Below are 17,130 nucleotides of genomic sequence, written 5' to 3' on the forward strand. Positions count from 1 at the left end.
AGGAGTCGAGAAACAAACTGCTTCCGGTACGACCTGCCGAGGTAAAAGTCTGACTGTGAGAGATACATACATTTATATTTTTTCCTCGTACGTGTATGGACAGAAAGTTACTCATAAACTTCCATAATCTTTGTTTTTCAGATTGAAAATCCTATTTGTGCACAATACTCATATTTACGACATACCTTTGTGTTCGGTTCCAATGTGCTTTCGCGTACTTCCTTAACTTAATTTTGCAGCTACTAGCATGAGCTTCCGGTTAAGCCTTTGGCTGTTTACTGTTTGGAAATGGTTCCTGTGTTTTGCTTCTGAAAGTTTTCTTTTTCCTTCCGTTTTTTATCAGAATACCTGCTCATCTAAACGGACTTTTCCAAGTATCAAAACTATAATAATAATAATAATAATAATAATAATAATAATAATAATAATAATAATAATAATATTTGGGCAAATAATAAAATATCTGATCACACAATAATGAACAAGCAAACAAATTCTAAACTTTGCTGCTGTCACATTTGAACACTAGCATGTAAAACACTTTGGAAATCACAAATGCATCCTTCCAGAGAAAATCAAATAAAAACAGAAAGGAAGGAAGAAGACTTCTATCAGACTAATACAGAATGACAAACACCACAATGATGTAAGAACTACAAGGAATGCAACACTTGAATAATATTTAGAAATTGTTGAAACAACAGAAGTCTATCTATCTATCTATCTATCTATCTATCTATCTATCTATCTATCTATCTATCTATCTATCTATCTATCTATCTATCTATCTATCTATCTATCTATCTATCTATCTATCTATCTACATCAACCTGAACACCATCCTCTCCTTGAAGCTAGGTGGTGGCAGCATCATGCTGGGGGAAGGCTGTTCTTCGGCCCGGTGAGGAAAGCGGAGTACTGCTGATGGAACGATAGATGAAGCAAAATACACTGCAATCCTGGGGGAAAACTTTTTATATTCAATATTTCTTGGACCCTTTGGACCGCAGCTGTTTCGTGACGATGAATGGACAAACAGTTAAGACTCTAGAATCTTGAGACATGATTCATAAGACTTGTGGCTGTAACTGCAGCAAAAGATGGTTCCCCAAATGAGTGAATCAGGGCCACTGAACACAAAGGCAAGCCGCACTTCTCAAATTTTTCATTTGTCTTATTCAAAAATCTCTGCATCCTGTTTTTGTTCCACTTCAACGTGATGCGATACTTTCTGTTTGCGTACTACTTAAAATCACAATAAATACAACAAAATCTGTTGTTGAATGGCAAAATGTTGAAAAGTTGTGACTTGTGTTTAGTGTTTCTAAACCATGGCGTCTTGCTTTAAATTTCTACAACAGAAAGTACCAGTAATTTATTTTGAAATCTTTTCAATCCTGTCGCAATAAGCAATCAATCAATTAATGGTACAAAATTCAAATCAGGTCAATCATTTCCATTCCGACGACTAATATTTTTTGAAGGGCCATTTTGTTTTTGAGATTTCATAGTCAACTTTATTTATGCATGTGGGTTTTTATTTCCTTTTTATTCATTGATTTTGGTTATTGTGTTTTATTTGGGTATATTTAAAATGTCTTCCAGTTGCAGAGTGGACTGCTCTGTAGTAAAAAATTAAACTTTATTAGTGTTTAAGAGGGCCAACTTGCACAGTTCTGCTATTATCAATACTTGAAAGCGGTCTCTACACGACATTATCATTTATCAGGATAATTCCTGGGACAATAACATTTGTAACGGCTCCACAAAAATAAACATTCTCTTTTATTGCAAAGGTTCTGCCATTATCTTTATTTTAAAACCCAACAATGGAAATAAAATGGTGGATCTTTTAAAAAAAAATTAAATAAAATGGCTAGAATGGTTTATCAAGTTTTTACGATAACTGGACGATATCACGTCCACTACTTTCCGATCACTGCCGATTTCCCTCGTGTGAAAATATTTGCGGTATATTCCACGCATCGGTAGGATGGAGCTCGACATTCCAGTCTCCTGACTGAACCCAGTGACTCACGGTCAGGATGGTGGAATAAGGCTCATTATGTGGAGGGACATTGCCGCCGGTGTCTGTGAGCGCTGAGGAGAAACAAAAAGCAAGACTGTGCTCGGAGATTTCTGCAGGAGAATGAGAGATTGAAATTGACTCTCTTGCTCCCTCTGCATGTGCATTTGTGCGCGTTAGTGAATGCGACGAAATTACGGTGGGCGAGAGGGGCCAGAGTGGAAGGCCGTGTATGAGTGTGTTATGTCGCAGGGAAGAATGGTCTCTCTGTGGTTTCACAAAGTAGCCCTGTTCGCACCAGGGTCAGCTGCCTAGATACACACAAACACACACATACAAGACACAAGCGCACACATTTGTGAACCTGTATTTAATGCAAACAAGACAACGTTGTGTGAGACAACTGGATAAAATTAATTCCACGCGGATAGAAGTGGTTTGTTTGCCTCTGTTTATTAGAAAAGTAATATTGGCATTTTCATAAGTGGGTGTTTGCTGTCATTGATTCAACGCATTTCAAATTCATATTCAAAAATGCTGTACTGTATTAAAATGTTAGGCGGAAATTAAATGTCAGACAGTGTATCAGACAGAAAAAAAGGAGGAATGCATTTCTTTTTTAAAAAAACTTAAATTTTTAGATTAATCTCACAGTTTTTTGAGAAAAAAACATGGAAATTTCTAAGTTCGAAAAGTCAAAAGAATTTCTTAGAAAAATTCCAAAATTCTGACATAAATCTCAGAAACATGGAAATTTCTCAGTTTCAAAAGTCGAAAGTTTGCTTAGGACTTTTAAAACAAATAATTAGATTCCTGCTGCATCACAGTTCTACTTGCTGAGGTGGCACAAAATGAGTACGTCATAACTTATGATAACAGAGATTTTTTTCTTCAATTCACAAAGATGAAAAATATCAAATATTTAAAGTCTAAGAGGACAAAATGTCCTTGAAAATCAGAAGGTGTATAAGAAGAAATGTGCACATTTTAAAACATCAACGACTTTTTCATCTCCTCTCCAGAGTTTCACGTAAATTCAGTTAAAGTTGAACGTTTTAAAGAGAAGTTTTCTTCTTTGTTCTTTATCTGCTTTTTCACTCATTTTCTGACTGGACCTGGGATTATAATTCTGTACCGATCTACGTCCATGGATAGGAAGTAATTAATTGGACTCGTCTGTCTTCATTCATAAAATTAATTGAAGTAATTACTTCATACTTAAACTCTGACATTGTACCAGGCAGTATGAGGAACCAAAGAAGAGTCATGCAAAGTATAGAAATAAATGGAAAAAATATATATATTTTGAAAACGTCTGAAAGAAGAAGGATCAGGGATCATTCGGCTGATCACCTGTCTATTTTTCGATGTACTGTGTCCCTGAGTAATTTATAAGTCAGACTTAGGTGACCGAACAAGCAAAACAAAAATAACAAAACTCAAAAGAAACCGAAAGAAACTTTCAACACTGAGTCCAAAATGTTCAGAGTAAAAAAATAAACACTACTTCTCTTCACTTAGAAATGAGTTATAAGGTTATAAAATGTAAAATGTAATGTTAAATCAACTTGATATATAATGTAAAAACTTAGTTAGATAAGTTGGGGCGACTTTTAAAAAGAATCTTTTATCACTTTTTAGTTTAATATAATTGCTAAAGACAACTGAAAATGTATAAATGGTTTTTAAGACGTGCTTTGAACTTGACAGTGAAAAGTGATGCACCTTTACTGATTCAAAGCAACAAAGAAACTAGACTGTCATTTTGAGTCAACAAATATATTTTTTTACAGTGTTCTGTCTAATGTATCCCACCCAAAAACAGGTGCCACAGCCAGCAGGTAACCAGGGTTACACTTCACCTGCCCCTGGTTATAATGTTATGCCTGATTATTGTATATATTTTATAGTCAAGTTGATTCTGATTCTGATTCTGATTCTGATTCTGATGATGCTCCAGCCTTTTGTGACTTTCAAATCTCACATATTGATCTGGGGATGTTAATACAAACACATGTAAGAGAGTAAAATGTATCTTTTCACAGCGTATGGTAATATTTTCATTGTCACATGATCAGATCCTTGTGTTAACATGTTTTGTAGGTGTTTTGTTGCACAGATGCAACATGTATACTTTGTTGTGTATTTTCCGAATAAGCGGTTTTAGATGTTTTTTTTTGTTTTTGTTGCAACACTTACATGTTCACTATTGGTTCGGTCTTTGGGCCAGTATTATTTTTTCTACTCATTATACAGACTGTCATCATCTGAAAACAGAAAAAAGAATTGCACTTCTTCTACTCTAGCAGTCTAAACCATCTGCATGATCTTTACAACAAACTAAACACAAGTTATTGCCAAGATTTTTTTTTTAATGACAAAGAAAGAGAAGCAGATTGAGGTTTCTTGGGGTAACTCAAAACTTACTTTAGAAAGTCATGAAATAAGTAGCTGCTCCAGTTAAATTTAACCGACAATACATCATACTTACTATAAAACACGGTGTTGGCAGGATCATGCTGCTGCTTCTCAGTCAGAGCTGATGGGAAGGTGAATGCAGGGCCATCCTGAAATAAAACCTTTTAGATGCTGCAAAGATACTGAGATCTGTGTGGATGTTCACCAGTCAACGGGAAGAAAGTATTGGCCAAATGATGTGCAAAATATCATTATCTAAATGTGCAGGTGGAGACACGCAGTCATAGTCAATAAATTAGAATATATGTTCTGAATTGGCTTGTTCGATTAAATGCTATTTTTTAAAAATGACCTTTAACCTGGTATGTTTCACTTGGTGAATATACCACCAAGTGAATCCATTAACTTTTCAATAATATTCTAATTTAATGACTGCATTATAAAGGAGTGTTTTTCAAAGTGGGTGCCGCCAGGGGGCGATAAGGAGGCCTGAGAAAGTTAAAGGGAAAATGAGAAAACAAAATGCTAAAATATTGAAACTAATACATTTCTTAATAAAAAAAATATATAATTTTTTAAATCATAAAATCTATTCTGTTTTTCAACTATTATTATTAAATTTTTTTTAAAATTTATTTTTACAAAATCTAAATTAAACTAACTTACTGAAATGTTATTTGCCATTATTTGCCCGTCTTTCTGATTGGCTGTCAGTCAAATTTATGAAGCTGCTTAGTTTCTTAAGCTAGCAGTAGCATAGCTACATAAATGGGAAAACTTCTGACAAGAAAAAACGGAAGAAACCATCCAGTAACCCTGCCGAGGACAGACCTGCGAAAATCCTGCCCGCAAGTGTTACTTTTATAATGTTTCTTCACATATTTTGTAGGATTGTCTGTTGGATTTTAAAAGGGGTTTCGGGGCAGAAGCCTGAAACCCCTTTTAAAAGGGCAAGTTCGCGAACTCCGGCTGTAAAACATTGGCGCAATAAATGTTTGGAGGTTCTTTAGATAATTTCCGCCCCAGGGCTGAATACAAATTATTAGTAAACCTTTAAGTTTTTTTTTATTCATAAGAAAACTTTAAAGTCTTTTATATTTCCCTCCCACAACGATGCCCGTTTGTGTTGGTTTTACCTACTGAACAGATTGTAATTAGTTGTACTTAATTCAGTTGTAATCAGTGTCTTTAATATTTTGAATTCATTTTCTTCTAACTGTTTTAATAGCAAGTAAAATTTGGACGGACAACTACGGAAAAGGATTAGGGCCATCGGAAATAAATAAATAAAGTCAGAATTCTGACTTTAATCTCAGAATTCTTTTTTTTTTTTTCGGTGGCCCTAATCCTCTTCCGTAGACAACGGCTTGTTCAATTTTCCTTTTTTTTTTTTTTTTTTTAAAATACTGTCATTTACCCACTCTCCACAGGAGGGCGCCATTCGTAATGATATACCCGTTGCCCCCAGTGACGGCTGACATTGGCACTGCAGAAGGGAAGAACCTCCCACTCCGGAGCTGTCAACCCCAAACAGCACTCACAGCTGAGAACTTGATGAAGCCGCCCTTCTCAGGAAGTGAGTCAAGCAGATGGCTCAGTTTTCTTTTGGTGTTTTTTTTTAATGTTGGAGGTTTCTGTTCAACTTGGTTTTGTCTGCTCTCAATATGGTCCGACTCAGACTGACACTGACTGCTAATGAGTTTAGACTTGTGAGGAGAGTGTTTGATGTAAAATGAGCAAAGCACATTTTTTAAAGTGTCGTAATAGACATATCTTTGGAATATGAACAAGTTATCCAGTCATCACTGCCTCTTCTGTTTACACTTAATCCTGTTGAACGTCACCAGGGGGCCTGGTGCCTATCTCCAGGCGTTAATGGGGAAGAGGTAACAAACACCTCAACAGATTGTTGTCAGGCTATCGCAAACAACATGGACAGGCCAGGACAAGAACTAAGTCAATTTACCGTTCACCCTGAGGTTTCAGTTAGGATTTGGGCCAAGAACCTCCTTGTCGTGAGGCAACCACAGTATCCGCAGCATTTATTCTTCATTTATAATAAATGAGTATCTTGAGTCAGTTATTGAAGAAAACTCTTGTTATACGTGGCTATCAAAGGGGCTTTGACTGTCACCAAAAAGTTACCAAATTGCAGCAAAATTTCAGCATCAATGATCTAAAGTTTGTATTCACAAAGAAACAGGAAGGAAAATCTGGAAAATACCAACCTAACGAAGAAAGTCCAGGCATGCTGGGGACTTGATTTTAAAAAAAAATAAACAATGGAACGATGTGTTGTAGGTACAGCACACTGCTGTTAGTGCTGTCATCCACTTCAGGCTTAAGTCATTTAGCTTCTAATGTCTCTGTTTGCTCATTAAATAACTGTATGAAGGAAATAATGTAGCCCTGTTAAAAAAAACAATAGTTTATTGCACAGCTTACAGAAACACACTGATATTGTTCTTTCCCTCGTTTTACTCTGGCGCTCATGTGAAAACACTCAAAAATAGAGGTGCACTTGCAAGGGACTCTCCTTTGACATGTTGGAACAGTAATAGTATGAAAAACATGTCAACTTATAAAATCTTTTTAAAAAAGTAATAAATTAGACTTTAAATAATTGCACAGTGGTTGCACACAGTTTCGAAACCTCTCCTGCATTCCATCTCCTGTAAACAGTTTCAGTGTGACAAACTTGAGGTTTGGAGATAATCATCAGGTTTCTCTGCGTGAGACATACACCAGCTGGTGTTCTAACCGCGTTCCTCCCCAGCAGGGTATGGGTGCTCATGGGAGAAAATGCCACCAAACGTTGAAGGTCTAACAGTCTGGTCGAGTCTCATAAGCCTTCCATACATCCAAAATCTGCTCAGAGTTCTGCAGTAACGTGACAATGACCGAAGCGAAGTAGCAGCCCGTGGTTTCCCAAGGCGTGTTGATGACAAAAGAACCGCCGTGTGGAGGATCCGTCAGCGGAATCCCTAAATGTCTCATGCACAAACCCAAGTACACATCTTCGATGTAGACAGCCGGAATCGTTTTGGACGCTTCCAGTATCTGGTTGGGCAGATCCAGGGACAAGACGTAGCCAACTCCCAGCGCGTACGGAGGGTACGAATCCTCAGGGAAGACGTCGGGCGACAGAAACCACTTGGAGGTTGGGTCTCGAAGAACCGCGGCGCCCCGCGCCACCAGGCCCGTCATGTAGTTGTGGCGGGGGGCTTCCAGCAGCAGGTCGACGAGGTTGTGTACGTTGAGGAAGGTGTCCGAGTCGACCTTCATGGCGTAGGAGGTGTTGGGGCAGTGGGAGCCAAGCCACTCCAGCATGACCATCGTTTTAATGGTGAGATTTTTGTAGCTGTCCAAGAAGTTACTCTGGAGGATGTCGTGGTACTTCTTGCTTTCATTTAAAATCTGTGGAAAACAAGAACATTTGAAGCTGAAGTTAACAACATCTGACTTATAAGTACACTCAATGATAACAATAGCCAGACGTCGGGAAGGAGCTATGGAGGAGAGTTGCCCGAGGACAAGCTGCAGCTCAAAAGCGGAGCTAGGTTCACGCAGGTGTTTTGTACAGCTAAATGGTTGCCACGGGAATTAAATGATTTCTCAAACATGCATGAAAGAATCAAGGCAACACTGTAGGTACGTTTTTGTTGAGGGAATAACATTATAACATGATGTAAAGTTGAAAAAAGTAGATTTTGTATAATACTGCTCCTTTAAAGGAGTTAGATAGGAGCTTTTAGGTCTCTAGGTTTCACAGTAGCAGGGCCGGTCCTAGCCAGTTAGGCGCTCTAAGCACACTCACCCCTGAGTATGTAAATAATTCTTAATTTGTCTTAATTTCTGTTTATCTGGTGGAGGAGAAGTAAGGTTCTCAAAGACAACAGATTTAAATTGGATTAAAATTAAAATGAGGAAACAAAGTACAATGAATGAAGTGTAATAATCGGAAGTGTAATACAGAACTGGGAGTCATCCTGTAAAGTTCTGTGAGGGTTGTGCTGTTTTCGCAAAACAACAAAAAGGTCGGACATTAAAGAACAAACAGACACATTTAAGTTTTACTTCCCTGAGGAGGATTCGCTAGGAGGGGAAGCTTATTACAATTTTTCTCAACTTCTTTTGTTCATTTCTCTAATCAAATTAAATTTCACATAAATGTTAGTTTAACCTCCACAACATTTAGTCATTTGTGCTCGTCATAGTATCAGTTTCTCAACACTTTCAAAAAATTGCAAATCCTCTTGGACCCGCATCAATTGCCTCCATGCAGTTCTCTGCTGTTTTATAACATTTAGGGTTTCCACCAGAAAACTTGCCAACCCCGGCGCAGTAGGGGAGTCATTCATCCAGCCGGCCGCCATGTTTTTGAGTAAAAAAATGTTTAAGGATGACAGGAAATTTGAAAATATCACTTGATAGTTATGCATTATTGGAAGACTGGAAGATTAATGCCTTACTCCAACTATAAACTAAATCTAAGTCTGGTGGGGGCAGAAGTAAAGCCTGGTGGCCCACCACACTGTGGGAAACCCTGAAATTATGTCAGTCAAAATGAACTACACTAATGAGTTAATCATCCCTAGTAGTTAAAGCTAGTAGTCCTCATTTTATAACCAGTTCAACAAAAACGTTGAACTGGTTCTCATTTTACTTACTTTTCCTCATTCTTTCCAGAAAATATCTCTCTGAACAATATCTCTCAAATATTTCTCGCAATTGCGCACAGCGTTACGCAAAAACTGTCTCGTGTGTTTGTCGCCAACAATGTGTCAGGACTTTTCAATTTGATGACACTGACTTTTCCACTTGCATGAACTCTTGCCTTTGAGAAATAAACTAGCCATTCTGAACAGGTCACACCCTTTCACAGCTTGGCTAAGTTCAAGCTTGTTAAAACTATTTTAAGAAGTACACCAGCAGTTGTGCACATGTTGAGTTCACTGATAAGAGAAACCAAAGTGCTTAACCCCCACAAAACCAATAAACTACAAGTCTGCAGAACTTCTGCAGATTATTTTAGCCTCACAGACTTTAACACCGATGTTCAAAGCAAATACTTTTTGAACCAGGACAGATGAAACAGGCAGAGTAAGGGATCATTTCCCAGCTTCTTCCCGTTTCTCTCCCTCACTGTGGCGCTATGTTTCTGCCACCAACCTGAGCGTGCAGGGAGACTGATTTGAGCTCACGGATCTATGTGAACGAAGAACAATTTGAGGCATTGATGCTTTATATACTTTTGTTCTTAATTTGTGTTTCGCTATGATTATGATACCGCTGATTGCTTTTGGTGCGAGTTGTGTACGACGTGAAAACGATGAATCATATGACGTGTATGATTAAAAAAAACCCACTGTGTTCTGGGTATGTCCACAGTTCCAGGAACTGACACATACCCACCTGTGGTTTGCATTTGTGCACAAACGGATGACAGTTGTACCTGCATATAGACTTGTAATTAAGCATAAAAACTTTAACACAGCAAAAATAACCTGCCCTGTCTTGATGTTTTAGCTTCCTTCACTACATAAAGCACTTTTTTTTTTAAACACACCGACATGTAATGGGTAGAGGAAGAGCAGCATAGAAATTTCAGTAAAGGAAGTGATCAGACTGTACAGACAAGAGAGACATGTTCCAGACAAAACAATGCTTTTATAGTGCCTGCAAATACATACAGAGATGTACGTGTTATTTGGACATTGTCATAGTTTTGGTGTAAAACTAAAAATATTGGGTTATCGAAAGCATTAAAACTGTAACATAGGGATAGAACTGTAGGATATAACACTGCAGTAAAATGTCTCAGAAAAATGATGTTTCCATCCTTGTGTCAGTAGCTTCGTTTCCATTACAAATGTGCACAAATATTTGCTAATTATTCTGCTAATTTCGAAAAAAAAACAACAACAACAACTCCATGTCGAGATTGTGGTGATTCCATGAAATAAAATGTGAAATGAAAATCACACGTGAATAAGCTTGTTCGTGCGATAAGGCGTTACAAATCATGGCAGCGACGGATGTAAACAGTTACATGAGACTATATTCATAATTCAGCTGTCAGAAGAGACGTCTGTGTCTTATTCAGGTGTTGGAGAGACAAGGCCCTTATACTTGGGAGCAACCGGCGTTTTGGCGGTTTTACAGAAGGGCTATGGATTTAACAAGTTAGATTGACACAAAGCCTTTTATGAACTGTGTGAACCTGAGAGAGGTCTGCGTGGAGCCAGCTGAACATCGCCAGAAAAAACAAAACAAAACGAAAACGTCTCATCATGCTCCTGTGAGCGTCATTCTTTTGACGCTCACAAAACGTTCTAAAGAATGAGACGGCAAAAATGATGTTTTGTGAGCGTCATTCTCCTGCTACTTCCTGTCGTCTTCTTTGTACTTTTGGTCAATCATAGCACCCGGCTGTTGATCACGTGACTTGTGTGATGTGAAACAGGAGTTTCAATATGGCCGAAGAACCACCTCGTCATAGCGCAAAAACTTTTTATTCAAAACTTCTTTTCTTCAAAGCTTTTCATTTTTATTTTCGGAATTTCAATTTACGCAGTTTTATGGTTAACAGACACGCAGCTACTGTCTTAATACTCTAAATGTATCCTTTGCTCTTCAGATTTGTTTGAGTCAAGGGATCACCTAGTTCTTGCCGCCAGCTCTGCCACCCGTTACACAAATAGAAAGGACAGCAGTGCACTTAGAGTTCACCCTACTCAACTCTCGTGCCATTTCTTATCTTATCTAGCCGTAAAAGTTGCGGTCACATCACCTGTTCCTCAGGTGGCTCGGCGTCGTTACCAATTCTAGACTCTCCCAGGAGGAAGTAGTAGCTGATCAACTGGCCCAACACCTGACTTTCTCTTCCCCATGTCCTGCGAATGATGTCGCGGGCCTCCCTGCTTTGTGGGGCCACTGGGATCATGACCACCACGAAGGGGCTCTCCTGTCGGCATCGGTTTGGTTCATCCAGTATGAAATGGTATCGGTACGGGTATTCCACATAGAACTGTGAAGGGATGGAGTGAGAAGGCGAAATCTGTGGAGGCAAAGCAAAGTTTTGTTTTATACAATTTAAACATAACCATTCGCATCACATAGTTTAACGTAAATACATTTTTTCTGAATGCTTGCACAGCATTACATGTGAATTAGTTTTTCCACCATCATCTGTACCAATACGAACGTAGAGCCTCAAAATGGAGATGGATTTTCTCACATTCAGCGTCAAAACCACTGACACAACACCACTTCCTACTTTTCAAAATTATGTTTTGCAGTAAGCAAAATTATTGCCACACCATCCGTAATGCTTTTTAAAGGCTTTTTAAAAAAACATATCTATATATTGGCCAAACATGCCTTGGCACAAGCTAATGCCACAACTCTTACTGTAGGAATTGAATTCAAGATTGGTAATGTCAGATTAAGTTGTCACTGTGTGCTGAAAATGTTGCTTAAACAGAAATTACAGTTCATATTTAAGTGTTGCGTGTTTCTTTTTACTTAGAACTCTTTAACGTCTGGAATGTTGTGAAAAGATTAGAGACAGTAGTATATACGAAGCACAGAAGATTGCTGATCCTAGCAACTATTGAGAAATAATAGGGACAATTGCAAAATTATAAGTGTTATGCATTCAGAAATCAACTGGAGACGGTGAAAAAAAAAAAAAGGAACTGAACTGTTTCAGTTCATCTTTGTGGTTGTTTAGCAGTTAGCCGTGGGGAAGATTCCCGGGAAACGGCCTGGAAATTCCCAACCACAACTTCAAAATCCAATATGGCTGCTCCTCATAGGCCTACTATAGCCATAGTGAAAATTGCAAAAGTACAACATTTTACCCATAACTGTTTGTGACTTTGTCAGTCAGCATGTCGTGTTGTGCAACATGTCCTTGAATATCATGCATTAGTGTTTAAATATTCATAAACACAGGATAAGGAGAACGTATCTCATATTGCTAGCGATCCAGTATACCTGCATCCGTGTTACTGTAACTGGTGGCACACTTTTGATGATGCTGGCCTTTGAATTTTGTGAGCAGTAAGTGTAATTACCAAGCTGGTGATTGTTGCATTTCTTTTTAAACAAATTCTGTTTGACACTGACACATTAACTCCAGAGCCCAGGTCAGTGGAGATTCTTGCCCCAGTTGAAGTATTTTTATTTTTTTTTACTTTGAACAACAAATTTTCCCATAAACCAAAACAATAAAAATCAGTCAAGCAAACAGCGAAATAGACGTCTAACTTAGTACTACATTATAAGCGTTGAATCAGATACCGACTTCAGCATTATGAGCCTGGTGTTTGCACTCTGTAGTATACATGTGTGAGTGTGTGGGGGGATGTGGGAGAGTGCTGATGCTGTAACCAAATACAGTATGTGCCTCATTGTCAGTTCTGGGATAAACTCCAGTTCTGTGTTACCTTCAACTGTTTGCACAAGCTGATTGACACAGAGGAGTTTGTTGGAGTACAAAGCAAGTCGCCCAAAAATGCTTCAAGACACGCTAAGGAGAAGGTGGAAAATAAATAAATCACAACAGACAAAGACACTAATTAAGACTTAGCTCTACATAACTACACAGCCACTCACCCTCTCACTCCCAAACAAATGGTCATATATGGGTTCACATTTCATTAAAGCCACCTATCCACCTTCATGCCTGATGGAACCCTGATTTCATACAATCAGTCAAGCAATTAGGGTCCCATCTCCAGACATGCATTTTGCAGATCAAAGCTTCCCTGGCACATGTAGGCAACCATGTAGCATGCCTGAAATGTTGTGACAGGAAAGATGCCTAATCAGGGTCACAATACCTTGGTCAAAGTGGTTTTGCTCAAACTGCTTTATAAAATTAGAGGCATTTTAAATATTTTTCCTCTTCATCCATGCCTCTGACTATGTTTTGGCTCCTTTCCTTCTTCCTGATATGTTTTCTACTGAAAGCAAGAAGCTCACTATGCAACAATACACCAATTTTAAGTCGATATGCAAACAGGGCAAACAGTCTCCCTAAGTTTGAGTCCCATAAGGCTCAAAATGCTTATTTATTCGCCTATGTGATGGTTTGTATCCAGTAGCAATAACGATGTCACCCTCACACTACCCATACATCCATTGCATGTATGGGTAGTGTTCTTGCAAATGACCCTGCAAGAACAACCAAGTGCTTTTGCAGGGTCACAGGTTGCCTGGCCATCACATGGCAACATCCCTCGTTTCCAGTGAGCAGTACAGCATGACTCTGTGTAGTTCGTTATGCTATTTTATGGTCTGCCATTTTCAGGAGGGTGTTTCCACCAGCAGTTGGACTTGCACTGGGCAGGTGGTGTTAAATCTGAAGGCCTAACAATGTGTCATACTAGCTTGTCTCAAGCATTGACATTTTTCTGTCCCCATATCAATGGACTGTGTTGTGTGACACCAGTAACCCCAACTCAGTTGCACCTTATCATTGTCTTATGAAGCTAGAACTGAAGGGTTTCCAGGAACAGTGCAGTAGTGGGTCGGTAGAATGGGCCACTTTAAAAATCTAAACAAACTGGCCTGTGGATCTGCACTGACCCATATCAAACTGCTCATTGGAAACGAAGCAGTAGAGAGGCACAGGACAAACAACCTGACCTGGATAAAGCTCATCAACCGCTCTCTAAAGACTTCTCATCTTGTCTTGAGAGCTGTGGTTAGCTAGTTGCCAGCCTGTCAAATGCTAATGCTAACCTGTTGATCCTAATGGCCAGCAGAGGAAGTAGGCAACCGGTAGGGTGACCAAACTGGCGTGCTAGTCACCAACCTCTCCAACGCTAACGCAAGTGAGTAGACTATTCCTCATTTGCTAGCGTTCAGTGACCTCTGGTGGTTTCTAATTTGCCAGTGCCACCTTACCACTAATCGGATCCGTTACCTGCTTCGGATTGGATAATAGCCACCTCTGGGTGAGCAAAACTCTGAATTTTGGTGCCAATACTGCGCCAAATTATTGGACTGTGGGAGGATGCTTGAGTCCCTGAGGAGAGCCTGAGCAGGCAAGGTTAGCAAACTCCAAACCAGGATTCAAACCCAGGACCAACTATGCTACCGTGTAGCCTCACATAGTGAAATCAAACACTTATTTGTGTCCTTGCTGTATTTGAATTCTTAAGTTTCATTTACCTAGCACATTTGCGACAGCAAGGCAGTTCAATGTGCTTTCCATGATTAGAAGGCATATAAAACAAGAAAAAAGCAACAAACATTACATTTGTGTTTGCAAAGTAAGGGAAAACAATGAATGACTGAAGAAAGGTTTCTCATGTTCCAGTTATTTAAACACAGCTCAAAACAAATGGGTTTTTAGAAACTCATTGCTTCAGCAAAAAAGAGAGAAATTTATATTATCGGATTTCCTATCCAATTGGTTTCCAATGGGTGTCACATCATTCCCCAATAAGTGATCCAACTTCAGACATAAATTGAGCTACGTTTGGTATACTATGACTGGTCAGAGACTAAAGACTGATAACTAATATATTTTGCAAGTGGTGCAATAATTTTACACATCTGTTATAGAACAATTTTATTTTATACCATCACCAGTCGGCATGTTTGTGCTTTTGTTTTATTTATTTTTTTAAACAAAAATGATTTGATTTTATTCTGCATATTTGTTTTAAATATTTTTAATATACCATCTGTAATATTTTTTTTTTCAACATAGTCATACTCTGAAAAGCTCATATCCAGGTGCAAGCCTTCCTGTACCTGTTCATGAGTTCTAGGTTCATAAGACAATGATAAGTTTCCTATAAGGTTTTCTTATAGTAAACTAATTTTGCAGATTACCAGAATCAACATGGAATAAAAAAAACAAACAGTCCAGTTACAGTAAGATGCTGCTGATGACTCATCCTGTTGAAGTTAACTTGTTTTTTTGTTATTTTTGTACGATCTAATCCCCGAGGGCTACAAAAAACAAAACAAAAAAAACAACATACTCACAGATTTGACGGTCATCTTGTTGTCGTCTGATGACGAGTCTTCCCTCTGAAACAGCGAAGGCCTCCAAGATGGTGAGAACCAACTGTAGAGAACTAAAACTCCCAACATCAGGGAGAGCACGACATAGAACAACCAACGCCTGGCTCCTTTCCACGGAGACTTCTCACTGCAGAGCGAGGAGCGAAACATCTTTAGTTCTGGTTAGAGGTGCATCCGGTGATCAAGATTCAGTTCTACTTTGCTGAGGATCCATTTAGATCCACCTCTTTTCTGCCATTACAACAGGCGCAACCACAAAAAAAAAAACATTTCTAGTGCAACTTGAGCTCCATCATAGCATGCATGTGAAAACAAGCTGATGCAAGTGCGTCATATGTAATTAGTACCGACTTGCAGTCTTGTTGTCTCATTTATATCCTTTAGAGGAAACATAAATTAGATTTTCCTAAGTGTCTAACATAACACACTCCATTCTCTGAGCTGTGAAGCACTAGAAATCACAGTGAAACATAAGCAAATGTTTAAGTCTACACTGCACCTCTGGTATGGAAGAAAGCTTTAAAACTTACACTCAACGCACAGTCAACCCCACTAAACCCGCCAGCAGAAACAGCATATTTACTCCAAAACAACAACACACAAAAAACCCACAACTTTTTCCACCCTGACCACACTATAACCTGTTAATGTGCGGTAAATGTGAGTCCAGTCCCTACCAGCTGCGTTGGTGGCTTCCCATTGAGAGACATGAAGTTAGAGGAAACAGCAGAGGAACTCAACTTGTGGCAGTTTGAGCTTTCAAGTGAAAGTAGCACCCCTTTATGAGAGCGCAGAAAGGACGAGCAGAAACATGTTGTCGTCTTTGCTGACTGCAGCGTGCGCGTATGAAAAACAGGCGGCAAACAAACACGCTCATGCAGAAACTTGCGTTTACGAGTGTAACTGTCTAGTGATCGGAGATGATATGGACGAAGGAATTACAATCAGAAACAAAGACGAAAACTTCCTTTTTTAAAAAAAAAAAGATCACTGGAAACTGTGTTTACTTTCGTGTTCTTTTTCTTTTTTGTTTTAAGGAACTGCAGGTGATGTTTTCCCCCTGAAGTTGTATGACAGTTCTTAAACGTTCAACCATAAAAACAATCTACTTTTTTTATGCTTGGACATTTGCGAGAATTGAAAGCAACTTTCTAAGTTATTAGGATCATATCAAATTCTGCAACTGGGATCTGAAGTTGAAAAACGATTAAATTCTGATTGCATGACAGAAGTTCAATCATTGTTTTTGCCTCTTAAAAAAAAAAGACCCATTTTTTCCCGCCAAACAATAAAGGTTAACCCAAATTAAACAAATAGCTATAAACCTTTGGTCAAAATAAAGATGCATCTCTTTTAGCCTCAGGCGTGACACGCCCATCAAATTGTGCCAGCACATTTTATTCAAAATATAGATACGAGCTTACCTTTTTGAGAAAGAGTCATTCCACATTGCTACATCTGAGAAGTCTATCAGATGAGTCAAGTAGGAATGAGGACATGCTTCTGCTTGCTGTCTGTCTCTGATTGCGAAGTGGTTTGAGAGGAAGTGCCTCAAAACCGCGTCTCTTGCCTTTTCTGATACCATGCCCTCCTCTGAAGGTTGCTTTAAAAAACATAAGCAGAAAACATGGCAGATT

The 17,130-nt window shown here is 38.7% G+C and overlaps 1 protein-coding gene across 2 annotated transcripts; it reads right to left on the reverse strand.

Moving 5' to 3' along the window:
• Nucleotides 1–6,856: 6,856 nt before the first annotated feature.
• On the reverse strand, nt 6,857–17,130 carry LOC116713971 (beta-1,3-galactosyltransferase 2-like). Of its 2 annotated transcripts, none has more exons than XM_032554262.1 (4): nt 16,918–17,130; nt 15,455–15,620; nt 11,238–11,504; nt 6,857–7,861 (listed from the first exon to the last, which is right to left on the reverse strand). In XM_032554262.1, the coding sequence occupies exons 1-4, from the start codon at nt 17,076–17,078 to the stop codon at nt 7,268–7,270; spliced, it is 1,188 nt and encodes a 395-aa protein (XP_032410153.1). In that variant the 5' UTR covers nt 17,079–17,130; the 3' UTR covers nt 6,857–7,267. The 2 variants fall into 2 exon arrangements, with proteins under 2 accessions (XP_032410153.1, XP_032410154.1); XM_032554263.1 differs by lacking the exon at nt 16,918–17,130 and adding an exon at nt 16,171–16,300.

The sequence above is a fragment of the Xiphophorus hellerii genome, chromosome 23 (genome assembly GCF_003331165.1).
Source record: "Xiphophorus hellerii strain 12219 chromosome 23, Xiphophorus_hellerii-4.1, whole genome shotgun sequence".
In the NCBI taxonomy this organism is placed as follows: Eukaryota; Metazoa; Chordata; class Actinopteri; order Cyprinodontiformes; family Poeciliidae; genus Xiphophorus; species Xiphophorus hellerii.